Genomic DNA, 25,113 nt, shown 5'->3' on the forward strand with positions numbered 1-25,113 from the left:
AAAGAAGGAAGTAGAGAAGGAAGGGAGAGAGAAAAGAAAGGGAAAATAAGGTGGTGTTACAACATGTGCTAGGGATGGTAAACAAAGCAACTCAAACTGTACATTATAACCTTTTAAATGGAATAACGATAGTATAAGAATGGCAAAGAAAAAGAATAACCATGTGAATGAATACCTAGAATTGTATGTAAGAGAATAAGCGACAGTAAGAATATAAAGCACAATATTTGGTTATAAATAGCTAAGTATAAACAAATATAGAATTGTACATAAAAATGGATAACGAATAAGGGGACCATGAATAGCAATAGCAATAGCAGTTAGACTTATATAGCGCTTCATAAGGCTTTCAGCCCTCTCTAAGCGGTTTACAGAGTCAGCATATCGCCGCCAACAACAATCCGGGTCCTCATTTTACCCACCTCGGAAGGATGGAAGGCTGAGTCAACCCTGAGCCGGTGAGATTTGAACAGCCGAACTGCAGAACTGCAGTCAGCTGAAGTAGCCTGCAGTGCTGCATTTAACCACTGCCCCACCTCAATTCAAGATAGAAATGTATAGAAGGGAAAACACTAACTGCAAAGAAACCGATACGGAACTGCTGTATGATATATGGTGGAACTTTTTGTTCCTATGTTGTCTTAAGTCATGTGTTTGTTTTTGTTGATGTGTTTATGTGTTTAAAATAAAAATTTATAATAAAAAATAAATAAATAAATAGACCACCAGGTCCAGCTACTCTAAATAGCAGTAGCAGTTAGACTTATATACCGCTTCACAGGGCTTTCAGCCCTCTCTAAGCGGTTTACAGAGTCAGCATATCGCCCCCAACAACAATCCAGGTCCTCATTTTACCCACCTCAGAAGGATGGAAGGCTGAGTCAACCTTGAGCCGGTGAGATTTGAACAGCCGAACTGCAGAACTGCAGTCAGCTCAAGTAGCCTGCAGTGCTGCATTTAACCACTGCGCCACCTCGGCTAAATTCCTAAATTCCTATTCTAAGGGTAGTATGTTTTGATTAACATTTTATTGACACTTTTTTGGGGGGTGGGGTTCATTTTTCCTTCTCAAAAACTCAACTTCCATCATGGCTTTTCATTTGATCCCATTTAAAGATTTTTTTTTAAAAAAAAGTATTGTTCACCAGTTACCATCAGTACTCTGAACATATTTACAACCGATGATGCAATTTATTTTACTGTTTTGATTGTTTTTATATCCTTTGTCTGCATTTCCTTAGTGATGTGTATATAAGTTCATGGAGGGGAGAGAGGGGATGGCCAATGTTGCAAGCCAACCTGATAGGGGTCATCATATCGGCATTTGAATATTCTGGATATTCTCTAATATAATACCTTGAGTATTACACTACACCAGTGGTAGTCAACCTGGTCCCTACCGCCCACTAGTGGGTGTTCCAGCTTTCATGGTGGGCGGTAGGAGTTTTGTCCGATACTGAAGCACTTTCCTTTTTTAAAATTTAATTGACTTAAAAAAAAAATCATAGCATTATTTAAAAACATTTTCATTAGATTTTCATAAAATCACCATTACTGTGGAACCGGTGGGCGGTTATAAAATTTTACTAGAAGGAGAGAAGAAAGGAGGGAAGGAAGGAGGGAATGTAGGAGAGAAGGAAGGGGGGAAGGAAGGAGGAAAGGAAGGGGGAAAGGAAGGAGAGAAGGAGAAAAGAAAGGAGGGAAGGAAGGAAGGAGAGAAGGAGGGAAGGGGAAGGAGGGAGGGAAGGAAGGGGAGTAGGAGAGAAGAAAGGAGGGAAGGAAGGAGGGAATGTAGGAGGGAAGGAAGGAGGAAAGGAAGGGGGAAAGGAAGGAGAGAAGGAGAAAAGAAAGGAGGGAAGGAAGGAGGGAAGGAGAGAAGGAGGGAAGGGGAAGGAGGGAGGGAAGGAAGGAAGGGGAGTAGGAGAGAAGAAAGGAGGGAAGGAAGGAGGGAATGTAGGAGAGAAGGAAGGAGGAAAGGAAGGGGGAAAGGAAGGAGAGAAGGAGAAAAGAAAGGAGGGAAGGAAGGAGGGAAGGAGAGAAGGAGGGAAGGGGAAGGAGGGAGGGAAGGAAGGGGAGTAGGAGAGAAGAAACGAGGGAAGGAAAGAGGGAGGGAGGGAAGAAGTAGGACCGTTGTAAGATAAGATGGATCTATGGGATGTTAAAAAAGCAACCTTCAAGTATATTGTCAACTGTAGGGAAAAATTGTTATAAATACATATTATTAATAACAGTTATGAGATCATATAATTGTAAATGTATATATGAAATTGATAAAATAAAATTAAAATTTTTTAAAAAAGAAAATTTTACTACTAACAGAGATACAAAAGTGGGCGGTGGGTATAAAAAGGTTGACAACCCCTGTACTACACTGACCCTACATTAGAGAGGTGGGTTACTGCCGGTTCATCCCGGTGCGATCAAACCGGTAGTGGAATTCAGGCCTGGGTTGCAGAACCGGCAGCGACCCAGGCCTGACATGCCCCTGAACCAGTTCCCTTGCTGCCACTTGGGCACTGCCATTTTGAATTTTAGGGATTGCACACGCACCGCTCACTGTAAATGTTCTGCGCATGTGCGCGGAACAATTTACAGTGAACGGTGCACCCACTGCTCGGCGCACGTCTGCCACATGCACATTGCGTGCGGGTTGCGAACTGGCAGTAATCCCTGCTAATATTACCACCAAAACTACATTTAGCATGAAATATACAAATATGTTAACCGTTGTTTATGCTTATTTTGGCACTTCCCTTATTAAATGATCCCAGTTTTCTATAAAGTTAAATTTTCTTAGATTCTGAGCTGTGCTTGAGAGCCTTATATTTTCGTTCTTTTCCCTTTTTCAACACTTTATTCATGTAGCATTTGCAAATGTTTGCGGTTTGCATTTCTCCATCGCTTTTTAAAATCCAGCTTCAAACGCTAGGTACAGGCCTCGTAAAAATCTGATGATTTGCATATGCTTAAAGAACATTGGCCCTGTAAAATATAAACTGAATAGATTAATGAATAGTAGAGATACACCAAAGTGAGGAGTAGAGGGAAAGAAGAGGGAGAAGTAAAGAGGGAGTGAGAGGGGAATGCAAGGAGGGTGAGACGGAGGGAAGGGGAGAAAGGAATGTCTGAGGGGGAAAGGAAGTAGAAGAGGGGAATGTTGAAGGGGAGAAATGAAAGTTGGAGGGGGAGAAGAAAGGGTGTTTGGAGGATTGAAGTGCTATGTTGGTTTCCCATGGTGGAAGATGAGTTGTGTTCATTGTTCTTCCTTTTTTTAAATGCACAGTATATAAGTGATGGTATAAAATGAAAATGAAAATGAAATAAAACAGTTTAAAAAAAAAAAAAGAACATTGGCCCAAGTAAGCATGGTTTGGTTCATAAATTCGATCTTCCTAATTACAGTAGATAATATTCCCTTTGTCTTCCAATTCATCCCTGAAGAGATGAATACTATGGGATCTCAGTGGGATCATTTGCAGGGGGGTTGGGGGAAGGCAAGCACAGGCATATTGCATGCAACTATTTCATCTTTCTGTCATTACATCATTCCTTCCATCATTCCCCATTTTTCATAGTGGTATGGACAGGTGGAGGGATGGATGCCATCTGCATTACCAGTGCCTATTGTTTATTATCATTTTAGAAATGACAATCTGGGAAGGAAAAAAAAACTACTTGCTGCAGGTTGCATATGGCATCGAGCAAATATTTGGGATTTTTAGACAGGTTAGATTACAATCAGTCACAAGTCTCAGTTTATGGTTAGTAATGATAGCCCAGCACTTCTGAAGAGGCTTGGGTTGGGAATAATTAGCAATAGCAATAGCAGTTAGACTTATATACCGCTTCATAGGGCTTTCAGCCCTCTCTAAGCGGTTTACAGAGTCAGCATATTGCCCCCAACAACAATCCAGGTCCTCATTTTACCCACCTCGGAAGGATGGAAGGCTGAGTCAACCCTGAGCCGGTGAGATTTGAACCGCTGAACTGCAGATAACAGATCAGCTGAAGTGGCCTGCAGTACTGCACTCTACCCATTGTTGGCTCTCAACAATGCCCATTTGCTAAAATATTGAATCATTTGACTGTAGAGTGCAATAATTTCAAGGTTTTTTTTCCTCTTGCCTTTATGCGAGTTGGTTAAAGACTTGGCTGAGGCACCCGAAATCAACCAGGAATAAGTGAGCAAACCGCAAGCAAACCAGATATTCTGGTTCTTTAACCGCACACAGAAAAGAACAGTTTGCAACGAGTTAGCCAAGAAGAAACCCTGATGTCCTGCAGTAGAATAATCTGCTCATTATTCCTTCGCTCCCATCCACATATCACGCTAAATAAGCAAGTCGCGTTAAACAGATGTAGTGTCGGTGCAGAACATTTCTGTAAGCAACAAGCGAGCAATTCAAAGCATGCCAAAGATCCTTAGTTCTTGTTGGCCATCTCACCCACTTCCTGCACAGTTATCATTAAATGCTTACAGAGGCTGTTGGGCACAACACTGAGTTTATTCTGCCTCCTGCGAACATGGGAACCAGCTGCCTAACACATGGGCTAGAATGTGGAGGAAACTGCCTGCAATGGGAGAACGATTGGCAGTTTAGTTCCAACTCCATGTGCTATATTTCTTTGTTGTTGTTTTTTTTTTAAACGGTGACAATTTGTTGGTCTTGTTTAAAAGAGAACTGACAAGAAAGGTACATTCTTTTTTTTTTCTTTTTTTGATTTTATTTTATTTTATCAATTTCATATATACATTCACAATTATATGATCTCATAACTGTTATTAATAATATGTATTTATAACAATTTTTCCCTACTGTTAACAATATACTTGAAGATTGCTTTTTTAACATCCCATAGATCCATCTTATCTTACAACGGTCCTACTTCTTCTTCCCTCCCTCAATCTTTCCTTCCCTCGTTTCTTCTCTCCTACTCCCCTTCCTTCCCTCCCTCCTTCCCCTTCCCTCCTTCTCTCCTTCCCTCCTTCCTTCCTTCCTTCCCTCCTTTCTTTTCTCCTTCTCTCCTTCCTTTCCCCCTTTCTTTCCTCCTTCCTTCCCCCCTTCCTTCTCTCCTACATTCCCTCCTTCCTTCCCTCCTTTCTTCTCTCCTTCTCTTCTTCCTTCCCTCCCTCCTTCCCTCCTTTCTTCTCTCCTTCTCTCCTTCCTTCCCTCCTTCCTTCCCTCCTTGCTTCCCTCCCTCCTTCCCTCCTTCCTACCCCGAACCGGCTGAATCCCACCACTGGGTAACATGATTATTAACACAGTTTTAAAATCGCAAGAAATAGTGCTGGTTTTAGCAGATAACCCAGTACAAAAGGAACTCTGTGTGTGTCTGTGTGTGTGTCTGTGTGAAAGATAATTTTTCTCTCCTTTCCCACACAAGGAGCTGGTTTGAAGATGAGCACTTCTTGAGAACGTCAACCGTTTTACCCCGTAATAAATAAGTGTACTAAGTTCTTAGGATTCCAAATACATGTGCAGAAGTTGAAAGAATGATTTGCTGAAAGATTCATGGAGGATAAATTTATCAATGGCTGCTAGTCATAATAGCTATATTACTTTTGACCTTTGAGACAATATGCTTTTCAGCATAATTGCTGCAGGGTCCCCTTGGGAGAATGCTATTGTATTTATGTCCTGCTGGTACACATCATAGGCCTCTGGTGGGCCACGGTGGAAACAGGATACTGGGTTAAATAGGTCTTCGGGCTGATTCAGCAAGGCCTTTCTTATGGTTTGACAGATGTGAAAATAAACTCGCCTATGAACAATAACTTCTAAACTGGTCACACCTTTGGCTTATACGAAACCCTTTAAGATGGCTTCAAAATGAGATTACTTTTACCAAAAGAATTAATTATTTCAAAGCGACAAGTGTTCTTAGTCAGACTTGGTGAAAGAAATAGGGGAACGTCCTGGCATTTCCATCAATGTTTTAAATAAGCTTGTCTCCATTTAGAACTGTTTAGAAAGTTCTACTCGTTACTTGCTTTTCATTACAGTTATTTTTCGTGCTTTCTAAGGAAAGGAGGCACATTATCCTATGCTAAGGGCAGAGAGGGAGAAGCAAGAAATGTTTGCTTTAAGGTTATATGTGCAACAGATGCTGAAAACCTACCTCCTTGTGATGTATTGACAGAATAATAGAGTTGCAAGGGACCTTGGAGGACTTCTAGTCTAACCTCGCTCAAGCCAGAGACCCTATACCATTTCAGACAAATTGTCCAATCTCTTCTTAAAAGCCTCCAGTATTGGAACATCTATAACTTTTGGAGGCAAGCTGTTTCATTGATGGTTCTAACTATCAGGAAACTTCTCCTCAGTTCTAGGGAGGTTTTCTCCTTGATTATTTTCCACCCATTGCTTTTTGTTCTACCCTCAGGTCAAATTTTTGAAACCCACCACTGATAGGAACATACTTCTAATTATAGTGCCTTTTTAAGTATATTACCATGGCCACTTCAGCGGCTAAAATATTTCAGTTGTTCGTGGGTTTTGTATGCTGCTTGTCAAGTCTGAAGAAGCGGAAGTCATCTAAAACTTCATAATTTAAGATTCCAGCATACTTTTGTGGTGCAGAGTATGAGGAGCAGAAAAAAATGCCACGTTTTATGCCGTTTGTACTTTAATTATCTTTTTGTTTCATTTTTTCCTTATTTGAAAAAAGAAAAAAAATATATATCCTGCTTTGTCGAGCCAAGGTGGCGCAGTGGTTAAATGCAGCACTGCAGGCTACTTCAGCTGACTGCAATTCAGCAGTTCGGCTGTTCAAATCTCACCGGCTCAGGGTTGACTCAGCCTTCCATCCTTCCGAGGTGGGTAAAATGAGGACCCGGATTGTTGTTGGGGGCAATATGCTGACTCTGTAAACTGCTTAGAGAGGGCTGAAAGCCCTATGAAGCGGTATATAAGTCTAACTGCTATTGCTATTGTCAAAATTATAAATAAATTTAGTTGTAAGTACAAATCTACACTATATTGCCAAAAGTATTCGCTCACCCATCCAAATAATCAGAATCAGTTGTGAGCGAATACTTTTGGCAGTATAGTGTATATGACCACGGAGATGTCTTTGTACACCGCTGGCTCTTTGGCTTTGAAACGGAGATGAGCATCGCCCCCTAGAGTCGGGAACGACTAGCACATATGTGCGAAGGGAACCTTCTTAAATTTCAATAATATACTCCAGTGAATAGACTTCTCTTCTGTATTTCTAATAGGATTAAATGATATCATCTCCTTATCATCTGAATATTTCTCTTTGCTGTTACTTAGTTAATTGTTGGAGCCTGGGCATTCAGTTAACTAGGTGAAATTCTCCATGAGAAAAATCTCAATGCCGCAGAGATGATTAGTTCTCTTTTGAGATTTATTAGATGTATATATTCTTTTAATACAATCTTGGTCATTTTGGTTGAATGTCCTGTGTACCTAATTTTTTTTCATCCCGTATTTGGTTTGGTTCTAGGTGGAAAGTTCAATTATATCCCTAGCCTTAATTACCCTCCTCCAAGCCCCCCCCCTCTTTTCCTATAGTATCTCCTGCCTCCAACTTCCTTGGTTCTGTTAAGTCCCTTCTTCAATCTCCTTTGGTTCTGGGAAACTGGAGCCACACATTTAGAATTAGGAGTTTTCCCTTTAAAAAAAATGACAAATTGATAATTCTGCTGACATCATTTTCCAATGGATGGTTCCTCCCTCTTGGTTTTATTTAACTTTAAATTGAAATGTATGTCCCTAATAATGATAAGTTTATATACACAAGTATTTTTCAGTTTAAGATTGCCTATGAATTCTGAGCTTGCTTTATGTTTAATAAATTTATATGCTGCCCAATCCCGAAGGACTCCGGGCGGCTTACATAAAAACAATTTAAAAATACTAAAAAATTTAAAACAGCCTGCCGGAATAGCCAGGTCTTAATAGACGTACGGAAGGCTGAGAGAGTGGGGAGGGTCCGGATCTCTGGGGGTAGATCGTTCCATAGGGCCGGGGCAGCTACAGAGAAGGCCCTCCCCTGGGGGGCTGCCAGACGACATTGTCTAGTCAACGGCACCCGGAGAAGGCCCATCCTGTGAGATCTTTATCAGTTGCATTGTTTATTTCTCTATTATTAAATCAGTACCAGTATGTCCCAGGAGAACCAGCCCATCAGTGGTGGGATTCAATGTTTTTTTACTACCGGTTCTATGGACGTGGCTTGGTGGGCGTGGCATAGCTCGGTGGGCGTGGCAGGGGAAGGATACTGTAAAATCTCCATTCCGTCCCCACTCCAGAGGAAGGTTACTGCAAAATCCCCATTCCCTCCCAATCAGCTGGGACTCTGAAGACAGAGAATAGATGGAGATAGGGCCAGTCAGAGGTGGTATTTACCGGTTCTCCAAACCACTCAAAAGTTCCGCTACTGGTTCTCCAGAACTGGTCAAAACCTGCTGAATACCACCTCTGTAACCCATGACTGTACAGAATGGGTTTTATGAAAAATAAGCAAAGCTCACTGTGATTCTTGGATGCGTCTGGATTTGCTTAAAGTGCATTATTGCACTTTACCAAATGTACCCTGAAGGTTGTTGTTGTTGTTGTTGTTGTTGTTTTTTGCTGCCCCCTTGTTAGCATGAATATTTCCATTTACCTCAGTGGAGACCCAGAATTTTAGCATGCTAAAGTATTTACGGAGCCATAATGGAACAAGTTTTCATCAACTCAAGACTGTATGAGACAACGTGCAAACCACCGCCCTCACCAAATGTCTCTCCTCTTCTCTTGCACCTCCGTTTCTGGGACAAATGACTTGACACATCGTTAAAAAATGGGGAAGTTAAAACAGGGGAAAGATGCTTTAGTGAGTCAGTTAACAGCTGTGGGTTTGTGCACTGACTACATCCTGTGTGTTCTGAAATGAGGGCTCACGACAAAACACTTTCAGATCATGAAGGATTAAAGATACTGGTGGCTCTCCCTTAGGAGTGGTATTTGGAAAATGTGGCCTCAGTCTAGCCTGAAAGTACTTTTGTTGTCTTTGGCTTGTCAGATAATGTGCTCTTTTGTATACCTTAAATTGATGTTGAAAAGCTTAGTAACTAGCATATTTAAAAAAAAAAAAAAACAACGCTTATTCTTATGATTTGAGTTTCCTTAAAAAAGAAAATCATTTATCATCATTCATCATTTATTGGATTTCTAGGCCGTCCAATCCCGAAGGACTCCGGGCGGCTTACAGAAATGAAAATATTAAAAAAGAATTTAAAAAACGAGACACAACAAAGTTAAAAAGAAGCACGACATACACCCAATCCGGGGGGGGGGGGGGGGCTGGACCTCAGTCAAGGGGTCAACAATAGCAATAGCAGTTAGACTTATATACCGCTTCATAGGGCTTTCAGCCCTCTCTAAGCGGTTTAGAGAGTCAGCATATTGCCCCCAACAACAATCCGGGTCCTCATTTTACCCACCTCGGAAGGATGGAAGGCTGAGTCAACCCGGAGCCGGTGAGATTTGAACAGCCGAACTGCAGAACTGCAGTCAGCTGAAGTAGCCTGCAGTGCTGCATTTAACCACTGTGCCACCTCGGCTCCTTTACAGCCCCAGGCCTGCCGGAAAAGCCAGGTTTTAATGGCTTTGCGGAAGGCCATGAGAGTGGGCAGGGCCCGGATCTCTGGGGGCAGCTCATTCCATACGGCCGGAGCGGCAACAGAGAAGGCCCTACTCCTTGGCGTCGCCAGCCGGCATTGTCCCGCTGAAGGCACCCGGAGAAGGCCCATCCTGTGCGATCTTATCGGTCTAAGGGAGGTATGTGGCAGAAAACGGTCTCGCGGGTATTGGCGTCTTTGCAAGTATAACTTTGATTAGAACTTCCTTCCAGTTCAGAACTTGTAACGAGCGTCTTCTTTTTTGCCTTCTCACTCTTTTCCCACCCGACTTTAGACATATGAAAATCCACGAGAAGGATGCCACGGGCGCCACGAATACAACCCCTGCCTCCCCACTGAAACGCAGGCGCTTGTCCACTAAACGGAAATTCAGTCACGAGGCCGAGGCTGACAAGGAAGAGCAGAGTCCAGCGAAGAAGGTCCTTTAGCGCAAAAAAAATAAATAAAAAATCCCGCCGGTTGCTTAAAACGAGAGATTATGAATTCAGTTAATCACTTAAAAATGGAAAGAAGGCAAAGTATAACAGATACACAATAGCCAGCTTGTAATTTTAGACACACAGCACACTTTAGAAGTTGTGCATACTTCTTACGAAAGTATTATGCAAAGTATTTTGGATAAAGATATATACTTAACAAAGTAACTAGTCAGGACAAGAAATAAAAACATTGTAGGTTTTTCTTCAGCTCCTGTAGTTCCCAGCCAACAGAAGAAGATGTGAAGATGTCTATTTATCTGTGCTGATCTCCATTATTTATCTCCAGGACTGATGTTAAATAAATGATCGTGTAACTTTGGATTATCTCCAAAGGTTCATCATAAAATATTAGTGGAAAACCTCCTCTGTCAACACGGCAACTTCAAATAATGTTTTGAATTCTGCATTTTGATTGTACTTTATTATTATTATTTGGAATAATTACATTCCTACACTGGATTTGTTTTGACTGAGTGACAAGTTGATTGATTGTGATGAAATTGTTTTGCCTGATAGCTTTCAGAAATGAAGTAGTTTCCTCCATATGTTCATATTCTGTGTGATGTGGAGTACCTCTTAAAAGGATAAAGGGAGTGTGGAATGAGAGAAATATCCAAACACAGATCAAAAGAGCTAATTAAACTAAAGTTAAACTAGTTAAACTAAAGTTAAACTAGTTAAACTAAAGTTAAACTAGTTAAACTAAAGTTAAACTAGTTAAACTAAAGTTAAACTAGTTAAACTAAAGTTAAACCAGTTAAACTAAAGTTAAACTAGTTAAACTAAAGTTAAACTAGTTAAACTAAAGTTAAACCAGTAAAACTAAAGTTAAACCAGTAAAACTAAAGTTAAACCAGTTAAACTAAAATGCTTTGTAAGGAAATATTCACATTCCTTAATGTTGATGACTTTTTTTTTTTAAAAAAGGATCTCCAAATATAAAAAGAAATTCCTGGTTTATCCTTATAGAGTAAATCCCTTTTTGTAACATTTAGCTAAGGGATACAGCAGTGAATTATTTACCAGCTGAAATGTATTGCTTTCAGAAAGTGTTAACTTGAATTGCAACCTGGGTTTTAACATTTCTCCTTTTTTTTCCTTTTTTTTTACCATGAACAGGTTGTGGAGGAACCACAAAATGGTGAAACCGAAAAAAGGGCTGATGAAATTTATCGATGTCCAGTCTGTTTCAAAGAGTTCTCTTGCAAGTTTGGGCTGGAAACCCACATGGAAGTACATCCAGATACCTCATTGAGGTAAGAAGAGTGCTAAGAGATAGTTTGTGAAACACAAGGTATTTCATGTTGATGTCACGTGCAGCGAATATGAGTCACATTTGAAGTCTAAAGGGGCCTGTTTTCTAATGAAATGGGCTCTGCAGGCATTTTTTGAAAAGCATTATGAGACTTCATTGCTGTTACCATTACTTTTGCTACCTTCATGACAAAACAAAATACATCTTGGGAGGGAAAATTTTACCTTAAGAGATTTCTGGAAGCCCATACATCTTACAGTTGCCAAGGTTAGGAAACAGTGGATGGTGTGATTTTTGTGCAATCAGGTTCCTGCGAATGCACTAATCTGTTCTTATTTCTGTTGCACTCAAATTATAGTGTGGTGCAAGGAACTTAATCTAGCACAGAGTATCAATCAGTAGTTGAGAGACAAGTCTTAAGATGTGTCTCTCAATAAGTCTCTTTGTGGCATTCAGGGACCAAGTTCCCATAAAATTGTAGATCATGCTAAAAATGAGGTTGGGCAGTTTGGAGTTCAAATGTTGTAGGAACTTGGCTGTTCTTTTCGTGACCTGTCAAAACCGCGGTCCACTAAAGCGCGCCCGATTAAAGCGCGTACCTGACGTCATCAGCAGCGCGACAAATACAACCGCGGGAAAAAAAGGGTGCTTTAAAAAGCGCTTTTAAAGCAAGCCGATTCACATAAAGGTAAGGGTTAGGGTTAGGGTTAGGGTTAGGTTAAGGGTTAGGGTTATGTTAAGCGTTAGGGTTAGGTTAAGGGTTAGCGTTAGGTTTAGCATTAGGTTAAGGGTTAGGTATAGGGTTAGGTTTAGGGTTAGGTTAAGGGTTAGGCTTAGGGTTAGGTTTAGGGTTAGGTTTGGGGGGGTTAGGTTTAGATTTACCCTTTAATTTTAAGTTTACCGCTCACAGCGTGCTGTTTTCGTCGCACTGTGATGATGTCACGTACGCGCTTTCGTCGAGCGCGCTTTAGTCTACCGCGGTTTTGTGGTGGAACCGTTCTTTTAGCAGGCCATATGAACCAACTTGTCACACATCATGATTTAGCAGTGTGTGCCTAAGCTGTTAGGTGAACCTGGTAATTGTATTCTGTTACTCTGATTTAGCATGGGATGTGAACTTCATCACTTGTGGCATTGTATAATTCTTTTAAGTTTCCACTTTGCAGGGGTTTTGTTGTTGTTAAGTTGGCCCTTAACGATTAAAAAAAAAAAAAAGAATTCTCACATTTGAAAGTGCCATGCAGTTTAATTTAGTCCGCCAGTGCGCCTAATGCAACTTGCTTCCCAGAGCAGAATGCTTGCTCATATGTGCATGCTGATATATATGTCCTGTCTGTGTACACTAGAAGCACCTTTTCCTGAAAACTAATTACTTTATAACCCTTTTGATAAGGTTAATGAAATGAAATAGATCCAGCAGTATTGGCATAGTAGATCTAATGTTGAAGGGATGGCAAGTTCCTTAGTAATTTATTTTTAATTGCCTCTCCAAATATTTTTGGCAGAATAAGTCCTCGGGAGTCAAGTGCACATAGGATTATTGTGCAAATTGATAAGGTTCCGAAGAATGGGCTGCTAGTCTTGCTTTGAAACTGTGCAAAGATGCTATAAGTCAGTGGTCCCCAACCTTTTTAACGCCACGGACCGGTCAACGTTTGATAATTTTACCTGTGGCACGACAAAACCGCACTCGTCAAAATAGTGGTGATAAAACCGCGTCGCTAAAGCCGCGACATCATCACCGCGCGTCATCACTGCCGCGACAACAGCGCGGCGACGGAAGGGCGCTTTAAAAACAGCGCGGCGGCAGAAAGCCGATTTAAATTAAGGTAAGGGTTAGGATTAGGTTTAGGGATTAGGTTTAGGGTTAGGTTTAGGGTTAGGTTTAGGGTTAGGTTTAGGGTTAGGTTTAGGGTGCTGAGTGCTTCGGAAGGCACGGATTTGCCTTCCGCGATTATGTCATCGCGGTAGGGACGCATTTTTCCTTAGCGCTTCGAACGGCGCAGATTTGCCCTCCGCGCTTATATTGGCGCGGATAAGGGCTTTGTGGTTTTGTGGTGGAACCACTTTTACCACGGCCCGCTGAGGGGGGAGGCATTGATTGTGTATATTTTAGGTTGTTTTGATTTAATAATTTTAATTTGATTGTATTTAAACATGCCTTCAAAATAAAATACAGTTACACCAAAAAATGAATATAAAGTGACTTAACATTCTAACTCACTAGAACGCTAAATCAGTGAGAACCCTGAGTTTGTTTCTTTGCAACGAGACGGTTCCATCTGGGGGTAATAGGAGACAATGACACCCAAAGTGTGTTGCTTATGTCCAGCATATTCCGTTGTTTTGTTTCGGTTGCTGTCACTGCAGAAAACGCCGCTTCACCCAGATAGGATGTCGGAAATGGCAATAGGGATTTAAGTGCTGTGGTGGCAATCTCAAGTTATTCCGCCATGACTTTTCTTGCTAATTTGTGGGTTAGATTTGAGCAAACACAATATACACATACACCAAGCACTGTTAAACCTGAGAAAGTACCGGTGAACAGAGAGAAGCGCGCCCCGATATCACGATATTTTGTGCATGCGCGGTATTGGTGCGGCTTTAGGTGACGTCTCTCAGCTCCCGGTTAACCTCTCGTCCATGGAAAGTCGAACAAACCCGAGAGAAATACACCATAGTAAATAAAATGGAAATAATATAATGTTCCTTGGGCGGCCCGCTACCATTTGATCCACGGACCGCGACCGGTCCATGGCCCGGGGGTTGAGGACCGCTGCTGTAAGTGACCAGGTGGATTCAAACCTATTCTGCTACTGCCAAATTAGCAAGTGAGAATAGGAAGCGGGTGACCAGTCTGATAACTTGGCAGAGCGAGCAATACGCCGCTTTCTTTTGAACGCAAATGTAAATCTCAAAAACGCATGCATTGATTAGGTGAGAGACTCCTCCTTTGAGGAGAGGAGGGCCGCCTCTTTTGATGATGCGACACCTTTAAATTATGCATTTTTGATAATTACGGCTAAGGGCGGCCCTCTCCATGAGTGCTACGTGTGTGTCCATATGCAAAACAATAGGGTCCTTTCGTTGCAATGACAATTGGCTGCAAATGAGGCGCTAACCCTAGAATTTACTCTTGTCCTATTGAAGAGCCGAGGTGGCGCAGTGGTTAGGGTGCAGTACTGCAGGCCACTTCAGCTGACTGCTATCTGCAGTTCAGCAGTTCAAATCTCACCAGCTCAAGGTTGACTCAGCCTTCCATCCTTCCGAGGTGGGTGAAATGAGGACCCAGACTGTGGGGGCGATAGGCTGACTCTGTAAACCGCTTAGAGAGGGCTGAAAGCCCTATCAAGCGGTATATAAGTCTAACTGCTATTGCTATCTCTCTCTCTCTCTCTCTCTCTCTCTCTCCATCCATCCATCCATCCATCCATCCATCCATCCATATCTCCTATCTATCTATCTATCTATCTATCTATCTATCTATCTATCTATCTATCTATCTATCTATCTATCTATCTATCTCTCTATCTCTATCTCTATCTCTATCTCTATCTCTATCTCTATCTCTATCTATCTTATCTATCTATCTATATCTATATCTATATCTATATCTATCTATCTATCTATCTATCTATCTATCTATCTATCTATCTATCTATCTATCTATCTATCTATCTATCTATCTATCTATCTATCGCTGAGGTGGCGCAGTGGTTAGGGTGCAGTACTGCAGACCACTTCAGCTGAGTGCAGTTCTGCAGTTCGGCGGTTCTAATCTCACCGGCTCAAGGTTGACTCAGCCTTCCATCCTTCCGAGGTGGGTGAAATGAGGACCCGGATTATTGTTGGGGGCGATATGCTGACTCTGTAAACCGCTTAGAGAGGGCTGAAAGCCCTATGAAGCGGTATATAAGTCTAACTGCTATTGCTATTGCTAAACAACCTGAAGCTAGCCTCACTGGCTAGTTAGGGCAGGGGGGCATCTCTGACTGATGTCTTCTAGGGACCATCATCATCACCATCACTAGGAGGTGGGCATAAACACTGCCCTTTTCATCCTGGCTTCCCTCCTCCTGCTAGGATTAGTTAAGACTCTAGTTTTCTCTTCAGTCAGGCCAGCCAGCAAGGCTCCAGCTATTTTGGTGCATTTATATAGGAGCGATGATATAATTAGCCGAACTGGGAAATGCCACATGGCCAATAGGGAAAAAACAAGCAGTCTTTCACATGTTGGATTTTTCTCTTCTGAAACTGCTCCATGCCTGGTTTGGTTTTCCTACTGAAGCTATAAATGTTGCTTCCCCTTCAGCATCCAACAGCTTCAGCAGAAGCAAAAGTAAATGACTGAAAATGGCTTTTTGATGAATGAGGATTTAAATCATAGAATCAAGATTAAAGCCACTAAGACCATTCTGTGACTGTCTAGCAACTGTTTTTAGCGCAACCAGCAGAGGGGAACTTCTCATTTTTCTGGTAATTTGTTCCAAACTTCATTTGTCAATGGAAATATTTTTCCCCTTATAGCAAGAGCAATAGCAGTTAGACTTATATACTGCTTCATAGGGCTTTCAGCCCTCTCTAAGCGGTTTACAGAGTCAGCATATTGCCCCCAACAACAATCTGGGTCCTCATTTTACCCACCTTGGAAGGATGGAAGGCTGAGTCAACCCTGAGCCGGTGAGATTTGAACAGCCGAACTGCAGAACTGCAGTCAGCTGAAGTAGCCTGCAGTGCTGCATTTAACCATTGCGCCACCTCGGCTCTTATTATCAGGGCTGGATTGCTCTGTAGTTCTTTGGATTTTGGATTTTCATTTTCGTCCTCCATTGCCTGGTACTTTACCCCTTCTGGATTTCTGGAATTTAATACACAAAAACTTAACCTAACCCTCAGCAAGTTCTGGGGATACCCTAGGTTGCCATCGAAACTCTTCTCCTTAAGTAGGTGTCCCCTGTCTGTGTTTCTGTCAGTCTCAGCCTTCAATCCATCTCTTTCATTCTGCTTCTCAAAGTTGCCTAGGAGAATACAAACCCGCTTGTTGGTAACAACTGAACAAGAATAAAAGTTAGTTTCATTCTTGCGTAGTTGATTGGAGATTTGTATCTGACACTGGTTTCATTCTTATTTTGTCTTTCCTTGACAGCCAGTATACACCATGGTTCTTAGCAGTGGTGGGATTCAAATAATTTAACAACCGGTTCTCTGCCCTAATGACCAGCTGGGTAGGCAGGGCTCGGTGGTCATGTGACTGGGTGGGTGTGGCCAACTCAACGTCACTCACGTCGGTGGGCGCTTCGTCTTAGCTGTTAGAATGTAATAAGGGTTAACCAGAGAGGCAGTTTCTGTAAGCAGGGCAATAAAGATGAGGCTAGAAACAACACCAGAATGTCTCCTTCCTGCCTTCCTTACAGGATTAGCCTTGTAAAGTGGAAACAAAACAAAATAAAATTTCTTCCAACCATCGGTTCTCCGAGTTGCTTAGAAAGTTAACAACCGGTTCTCCCGAATAGGTGCGAACCGGCCGAATCCCACCACTGGTTCTTAAGTTTCTGTCCATCTTCCTCTCTGCTTGTTGTCTTCATACTAGCTCTCTTAAGAACTTAAAACAATGGAACCAGTGTTTTGTGGACTGTTGGGGTATATAGCATTGCACGTAATTCTTGAAATGATTTTTTAAAAAACCAACTGAAGATAAAAGTCTGCAGGATTTCTGTCTTCATTGCTTTGGTGTTTGTGATGTGAGATTGGGAAAACTGGATGATGCAACTTTGCGTGCACCAAAGATGACATCCCTTCATACTAAGTTCTGTAATGTATGGCGTTACATGTCTACTTGAGTTTAAAAGGGAAAAGGGATAAGAATGTGTCGAAGTTTGGTTTAGATGTTATGGTTGGCAGGAAAATGCCTGAGGGGATAGATCATTTTATCCCATTGTGCTTCTTGAAGCTGAAAATTTGATGTGAATAATCAGGGATTTTACAATCAGCTACACTTTTGAATACAATGAGGCAGAGAGACTCACTGGAGAAGAGCCTAATGCTGGGAAAGATGGAGGGCAAAAGAAGAAGGGGACGACAGGGAATGAGGTGGCTGGATGGAGTCACAGAAGCAGTAGGCGTGAGCTTAAATGGGCTCCAGAGGATGGTAGAGGACAGGAAGACCTGGAGGAGCGTTGTTGATCAGAAAGGTCAGCAGTTCAGCGGTTCGAATCCCTAGCGCCGCGTAACAGAGTGAGCTCCCGTGACTTGTCCCAGCTTCTGCCAACCTAGCAGTTTGAAAGCACGTAAAAAAATGCAAGTAGAAAAATAGGGACCGCCTTTGGTGGGAAGGGAACACCTTCGGTGTTTAGTCATGGCGGCCACATGACCACAGAGACGTCTTTGGCTGGATCTTTGGCTTTGAAACAGAGATGAGCACCGCCCCCTAGAGTCGGGAACGACTAGCACATATGTGCAAGGGGAACCTTTACCTTTACTTAAGCCTGTGAAAGGAACAGCGAAGTCTGTGACGTACAGTATATTTTACTTTCTGTTTGTTTCTTTTATTAGCAAATATTGACTTTTCCCCCTCCCATTTATATTTCCTGCCCTGTCTCCTCCCTGTTCTGTCCTCCACAGATTATAAACTTGTATAAACTTCCTTAGTCTCCACTCAGACGTTGCTCCTTCAGTTAAAGCTTTATTTGTCAATCACCTCCTCGACCATTATCAAACCTTTCTCTGGGAGGCTCTGCTTTCACTTCAGCTGAAAACCCGAATGGGAATCTTTAATTGGGACATGCCAGTGTGCTCTTGAGAAGTTTCCACAGCTTCCTGGTTGCAACCTAAACTTGTGCCTGGGACTGTTCTTCTGCCTTCTAGAAGGAGCGGCAAGCCTATTAATGCAGGGTGAGGAATATTATTTCTCTGCAGCAGCTGGCATGATATACTGGGGAAATTAATTGAGTCCTGCCGTAATATAGAACCTCTTTTCTTGCAGATAAAAAGCTCCTGATTGTGTTTACAAGCTGTTGAATAACAGTTGTCTTGTCCCACTATCTGTTGGTCAGATTTTCACCCTTGGCTCTTTTCCCTTCAGTATTTAATGCCAGCTCCTCTAGTGCCAGTAACTGGGGATTAATGCAGCTGTTTGATCCCATTTCTCAGAGACTTCTCAGCAAAGGCCTGGCCTGGGGCTTGTCCTGAAAGGCAAATCAGTGTGGCGAACTGCTAATGTTAACAGGGACATAAACCAGTGCACATTTAATAAAGGTGAACATTGAAATCTTTTCAACAGCGAATAAGTCGTTTGCTTTGAAGGGCTATTGAGTGCTTTTTTTTTTACTTCAAAGCTGTTTTAGAATTCTGTCCATCCCTTCTTAAAGTAGAAGCAAAGGGGCTTTGTGGGATTCAGAAAATAAGTTTTTGTGATGATGCGGAAACTTCTGCCTTGAGTATTGGTTAATGTAAACAGTTATGTACAGTTCAGATTTACAGCTTTTTCTCCTCGTTGCGAAAAGCTGGGTGTCTTTCTTTTTTTTTTTAAACCAAAACAAACAGTTTAGGCCTAAAATACTCAACGTACCACAAAGTACTAACACTGGGCACTCAAGAAAAGGTGAAGCATTTCCCTGTTGCTTTTGATTTCAGTCGATCAGAAAGGACGGAGGTTCAGGGGTTCGAATCCCTAGCGCCGCGTAATGGAGTGAGCTCCCGTTACTTGTCCCAGCTTCTGCGAACCTAGCGATTCGAAAGCATGTAAAAATGCAAAGTAGAAAAATAGGACCTTTGGTGGGAAGATAACAGCGTTCCATGCACCTTCGGCGTTGAGTCATGCTGGCCACATGACCACGGAGACGTCTTCGGACAGCGCTGGCTCTTCGGCTTTAAAACGGAGATGAGCACCACCCCTAGAGTCGGGAACAACTAGCACATATATGCGAGGGGAGCCTTTACCTTTAACATTAGCGAGATCTTTAAATCTGCCCACTTAAAAGTTATTAATTTGGAATTAAAGTGGAAATGATTTGAGGCTTGTGCTGTCCTTTACGGTACTCATTTTTATCATGATCAGATCCTTCTTTTATTTGTGGCTCTTTGGAGTGGGGGGGGGGTGTTAGGGGAATGGATAATAAAAATACCTCTGCATGTGCAACAGAATTGCCTTCCTTTTGACACCAGAAATCGCAAAGAGACTCGGAGCGTTCAAGTCCTTTTTGAATATTCTTTTTATTCAGCAGCTGACCCAAAGGCTTTCAAAGGTAATCTTGTACATTATTGCAAAATCCTGTTGGAACGCCTGGTGCAAGGGAATTTGTGTTTTACATAAATATCAATGTGCTGTTACACCGTGACCCGACAAATGCGCGAACATCAAAAGCGCGCCGACAAAACTGCGGCCCTAAAACCGCGATGACAAAAGCGCGCCAACAAAAGCGCGCCGACAGAAGCGCGATTTAAGTTAAGGTAAGGTTTAGGGTTAGGGTTTCGGCGCGCTGTTGTCGGCGCGCTTCAGCGCTCATTCGTCAGCGCGGTTTTGTCGGCACGGTTTTGCCACCGCGGTTTAGTCAGGCGCGCTTTTGTCATTCGCGCATTTGTGGTGGAACCCTGTTACACAAATCTGACTCCTGTAGGCCAGCTTGATTATTTATTTATTTTCTGCTATTATTGGAAAGGAAGTGTAAGTTAAATTCTGTTTTCAAATAATTGAAAACGTGAGCTTTCTGATGTTAATATCACAGCTTATATCAAACTGTCCCTGAAGAACAGCTGGAGAAAAAAAACGCCTTCCTACTGCAGCAGCTTTAGTTGTCACTCTTGTTAGTCATTCTACTTTAAAATCCCCCTGCCTACTTCAGTGGCTGCTTTATGTAACCATCCTATCTGTATTTAGCTTGGCATTATGTGTGAAGTATTCGCATTAAGATTGCAAGCTTTCTGTTTTCTCTCTTTTTTAATATCACTATGTTCAAGGTGTTATCATATGTGTTCTCCATTGACACAGCGAACTCGTGCATAAAAAGGTACTTCATTAAAATTCAATAAAGTAATAAGAAGTCGCAGATGTTACACTGTAAAGAAATATGAATATAGTGACCAAGATCGTGACCCAACAAATGCGCGATAGACATATGTGCGCCGACAAAGCCGTGATGACAAAACCGCGACGTCAAAATCCTGCCCACAAATTCGTGACGTCAAAATCGCGCCGACAAAAGCGGGATGACAATAAAATCGAAAAATTTTTATGGTTAGGGTTAGGATTTTGTCGTCGCGCTATTGTCGAAAATCAATTAGTGATTTTGACGTCGCGGTTTTGTCGTCGCGGTTTTGTCACGCGCATATGTCTATCGCGCATTTCTCGGTGAACCGACCAAGATGTGTGCATGCTTAGGTCTAAACTAGGATTGGAAATCTTGGCTCTCTAGAATTTGTGCATTTAACTCTATCGTCTGCAGCTAGCATTGATATTTTATCGAGCAGGAAAGAGAATGGTAAAGAAACAGTTTGGACTGATACCAATGGTGTGATTATGTACCTTTCTCATAAGTAATGATGCTCTTTCCCTCTTCTCCAGGTGTGATGTCTGCTGCATTACCTTCCGCACACACCGGGGGTTGTTGCGGCATAACGCAGTTATTCATAAACAACTTCCAAAGGACTCAACTGGAAAGCCTTATATTCAGAACAATCCTTCAATTCCTGCCGGCTTCCATGATTTGGGTTTCACGGACTTTTCTTGTAGGAAATTTCCTCGCATTTCTCAGGTATTTGTTCATTTTTACCTGGCTGTTTGTGTAATACCCATACTTCCTTTTCTAGTTAATTTAGAAGAGAATCAGGGGCAGTGGTGGGTTGCTTATCTCGTTCCAACCGGTTCAGTTGGAACGGGGCCGGCGTCGTCCTCGTGCACGCGTGCAGTTCACGTGTGCGTCGTAGTGCCTGCGCGATGCTCCAGCTCCTCACGGAGAATCGCGCAGGCGCTGTATGTGCCATGCGCCTGCGTGGAAGCGCAGAAGCCTTCAAAGACCGGTAAGGAGGGTGGGCAGGTGGGCCCTTCGCCATTCCCGGAAGTTACTTACTTCCGGGTTCGCCAACCAACCGGTTCGCGGGGACCACCATGAACCGGTTGAAACCCACCCCTGATCGGGGGACTAAATAGTTGGAGCATCAGTCTCTTAGAATCAGTTTCAGTTTCACAAAAACTGGGTGCTGTTGACCTTTCGGATGTTGTGGATACTTCAATGCTCACGTGTCTCCTTGTGATGTCTCCTAGGTTTGGTGTGAAACAAACCTGCGGAGGTGCACCAGTGATTATCATCGCTATGTATGTGATATATGCAACAAGGCATTCCCCATGCTCTCAGCGCTCAAGCTGCACAAAGACACCCATGCAACCGATCAGGGGAGGGAAGTGCGCAACCTGCACTCGGAGGACGCAGACCTAAAAACCTACATGGCATCCTTGGGGCTGCAACATACCAAAGACCTTGAGTCTGTCAAGCAGGAGGAGCTCATGCCAGATGATGATGATGTCCAAGAAACGCAGCGACGAACACTGAAATGTAACCTACCTCAGGAACCCGGAAGCAATAACCAGCTGAACCTATCCCCTCTGGAGGCTGCTTCCGTGGGAGGCCCCTTTTCAGTCCTTCCACCGACAAAAGAAAATATGAAGCTACTCTCACTACAGCCTTTCCCGAAAGGCTTCATAATCCAGCCTGACAACAGCATTGTTGTTAAACCCATTTCTGGTGAATTAGCAGATATCCAGCAGATCCTAAAGATGGCGTCCTCAGCGACGCCACAAATCAGCCTCCCGCCGCTATCTAAGGCATCTCATATCCCCATCCCGTCCATATTCAAACATATGCCTCCACTGAAGCCAAAGCCATTAGTAGCCCCTCGGACCGTTGTAGCAAGTTCAACGCCGCCTCCGTTGGTCAACACTCAGCAAGCCTCGCCAGGATGTATCAGCCCAAGCCTTCCTCCAGTACCACCAAAAATGGTCAGAACCCCGGACCAAGAATCAACTTCAGATTCTTCCATCGCGCACAATAAACCCAGAACAAACTCCAGTCCTTCTCCCCAGGCTAAGGCAGAATCACTGGGTCAGCATGAAATGAAAACCCAGCTGGAGCAAGACAGCATCATAGAGGCCCTTCTGCCTTTGACGATGGGGGCAAAAATAAAGCAAGAAGTGACCGAGCGAGACTTCAAGGCCATCATGAGTGGAACCGCAAACAAGAAAACCCCAGCGATGAGGAAAGTGTTGTATCCGTGCCGTTTTTGTGAGCAGGTGTTCCCGTTCTCCGGAGTCTTAAGAGCTCATATCCGTTCTCACTTAGGTATCTCCCCGTATCAGTGTAACATCTGCGACTACATTGCAGCCGACAAGGCAGCGCTGATCCGGCACCTGAGGACCCACAGTGGGGAGAGGCCATACATCTGCAAGATTTGCCACTACCCTTTCACGGTGAAAGCCAACTGCGAAAGGCACCTGCGCAAGAAACACCTCAAGACAACCCGGAAGGACATCGAGAAGAACATCGAGTACGTGGCCAGCAACGCGGCTGAAATGGTCGATGCTTTCTGCTCCCCAGACACCGTGTGTAAATTCTGCGGGGAGGACCTTAAACATTACCGTGCCCTCCGTGTCCACATGAGGACGCATAGCAGCTGCCAGAAGAAGAAGCCGTTTGAATGTAAGGAGTGCGGCACTGCCTTCTCCGCCAAGCGGAACTGCATTCATCACATCCTCAAGCAGCATTTGCACATCCAGGAGCGGGAGATCGAGAGCTATGTGCTGGCTGTAGACTGCACTCCTCCAGAAAGCCAGCCTGACCCCGTGTTACTGGAAGAAAGCACTTATCTGGATTGCAAATCTGTGTCACCTTTCCTGGAATCGCAGAACGGCTTTTTAAGGGGGGCTCCCTCTCACGCATCGATCAAACTTGAAACTGCAAATAACTTCCCCATTGATTTTGACGAGCCTTTGGATTTCTCGCAAAAGAACAAAACCCTGAATTCTGTACTGGTCAAACAAGAGAACACGTTCGGGTCCTCTCTCTACGAGAACTCCATGGAGCCCATTGATTTGTCAATTCCCAAGCCTCGCAAAAGGGAGAGTGACGAGGGTAGTATGAGTGAGGATAAGAAGCAAGAGCTTCATGATGGCCACGAGGAGACACTCCAAGGCTATCTACCGTCTCCTCCAGCTAACGGCAATCTGGAAAACGCAGCTCTCAGACATTCCCAACCACTGAAGGGACCACTTCATTTGACTGTCCCAATAATTTCTCCAGGCGTCTTGGGGAACTCAGTTTTGCTGAGACCTTTGAGGCCCAAACGGCCGTTTCTCTTGCCAAAACCTCTCGCGACGGAAGAGCTGCCACCCCTTGCTTCCATCGCACAGATCATTTCATCGGTGGCTTCTGCTCCGGCTTTGCTCAAGGCAGAAGTCTCAGACTCTGTCCCCAAGGTGGCCATTGGCAGCTCTACCACCCCTGAAAAGTTAGGAAGCTCCAGTCCTAAAGCAACTCTCCTAGCCGCTGTCCAGACGGATACCAGCACTCCCAGCGACTTAACAAAGAGCACCAGCAGTCCAACGGAGTCCCAGAAATCCTCGACGTCCGGATCGGTGAAGAAAAGAGGCCGAAAGAAAGGCACAAAAAACAAGCCCAAAGCGAGCAGCGGCCTGGACTTGGAATCCAGCGGGGAGTTTGCCAGCATCGAGAAAATGCTGGCAACCACAGACACCAATAAATTTAGCACATTTCTACAATCGACGGCAGACTTTAAAGAAGCGGCTGATAAAAACGGAGCTAGCGAGGAGGAGAGAGAGGCCGTTGAAGACAAACTTCTGCGGGGAAAGCGAAATGCCTACTCAAATTGCATCCAGAAAATCAAGTGCCCCCACTGCCCTCGAATTTTCCCCTGGGCAAGTTCTTTGCAGAGGCACATGCTCACTCATACAGGTAAGAGAGCGCTTAAAAAATGCCCGGCGGGGTGGGTTAGAGAGGGGCGGGATACATTCACGGGAATCTTAAGTTGAGTGACCCGGGAGGGATCTAGAGGGAAAACCATTCATTCATTCATTACACCCAAAAGGGAATTAATAATTAATAATAATTAATAATTAATAAAAGTGTATTAATAAGTTTACCTTCTATTGCGCCATTTTCGGGACATCCTGTTTTGTTTTTTAAAAAAATTGGGAAATGTATGACTGCACACTATATTTGTGCGCCAATAATTTAATTTGGCAAATTTAGGTAGCCGTCCATCAATGACTTTGGATGGCTATCAGTTAAAAGAAATAGAAGCAAAGAGAAGCACAGCTTGGGGATGATAAAAACCCTACCTAACTTCAAACACTATAGAACAACAACACAATAAATAATTGAAGCACACACAATCAACCAGATAACACGCTTCCCCCCCCCTCCCCGCTATTTTCATGGATTAGCAGCAGTTGACCTCATGCTAAAGGGTTGACCCTTGTACTTGTAAGAGCAAATCCTGATTTACAGCCCTGATTTTCTATTTTGAGCATGACAGACGATGATTTGCGGGGTCGAGTGTATTGGGGGGGTGGCAGAACTCATGGCTACAGTGCCAAATTCTACTGTGGCAAGCAACTTAATCTCTTAACCTCTAACTACTGCTCTGAGTGTAAGGATTTATTTTTTTTGTTTGACGAGGCAAAACGAAAAGCTTTGCAGTGTTGGGGAAGTAATTTTGCT

At 43.2% G+C, this 25,113-nt stretch overlaps 1 protein-coding gene across 3 annotated transcripts in view; it reads left to right on the top strand.

The window, feature by feature from the left end:
- RREB1 (ras responsive element binding protein 1) overlaps window positions 1–25,113 on the top strand; it is a 191,972-nt gene that overhangs the window by 140,497 nt on the left and 26,362 nt on the right. For 2 of the 3 annotated variants that reach the window (XM_087707500.1, XM_087707501.1), the window contains exons 7-10: window positions 9,927–10,071; window positions 11,251–11,387; window positions 20,946–21,135; window positions 21,645–24,345. In XM_087707500.1, the coding sequence (XP_087563626.1) occupies window positions 9,927–10,071; window positions 11,251–11,387; window positions 20,946–21,135; window positions 21,645–24,345 (3,173 nt within the window). Of the gene's footprint in view, window positions 1–9,926; window positions 10,072–11,250; window positions 11,388–16,782; window positions 18,278–20,945; window positions 21,136–21,644; window positions 24,346–25,113 lie in introns of those variants that run through there. The other variant, XM_087707502.1, reaches the window with a different exon arrangement.

The sequence above is a fragment of the Thamnophis sirtalis genome, unplaced genomic scaffold (assembly GCF_051295495.1).
Source record: "Thamnophis sirtalis isolate CommonGarterSnake01/CBP01778 unplaced genomic scaffold, rThaSir2_p1.2 scaffold_2, whole genome shotgun sequence".
NCBI classification, from domain to species: Eukaryota; Metazoa; Chordata; class Lepidosauria; order Squamata; family Natricidae; genus Thamnophis; species Thamnophis sirtalis.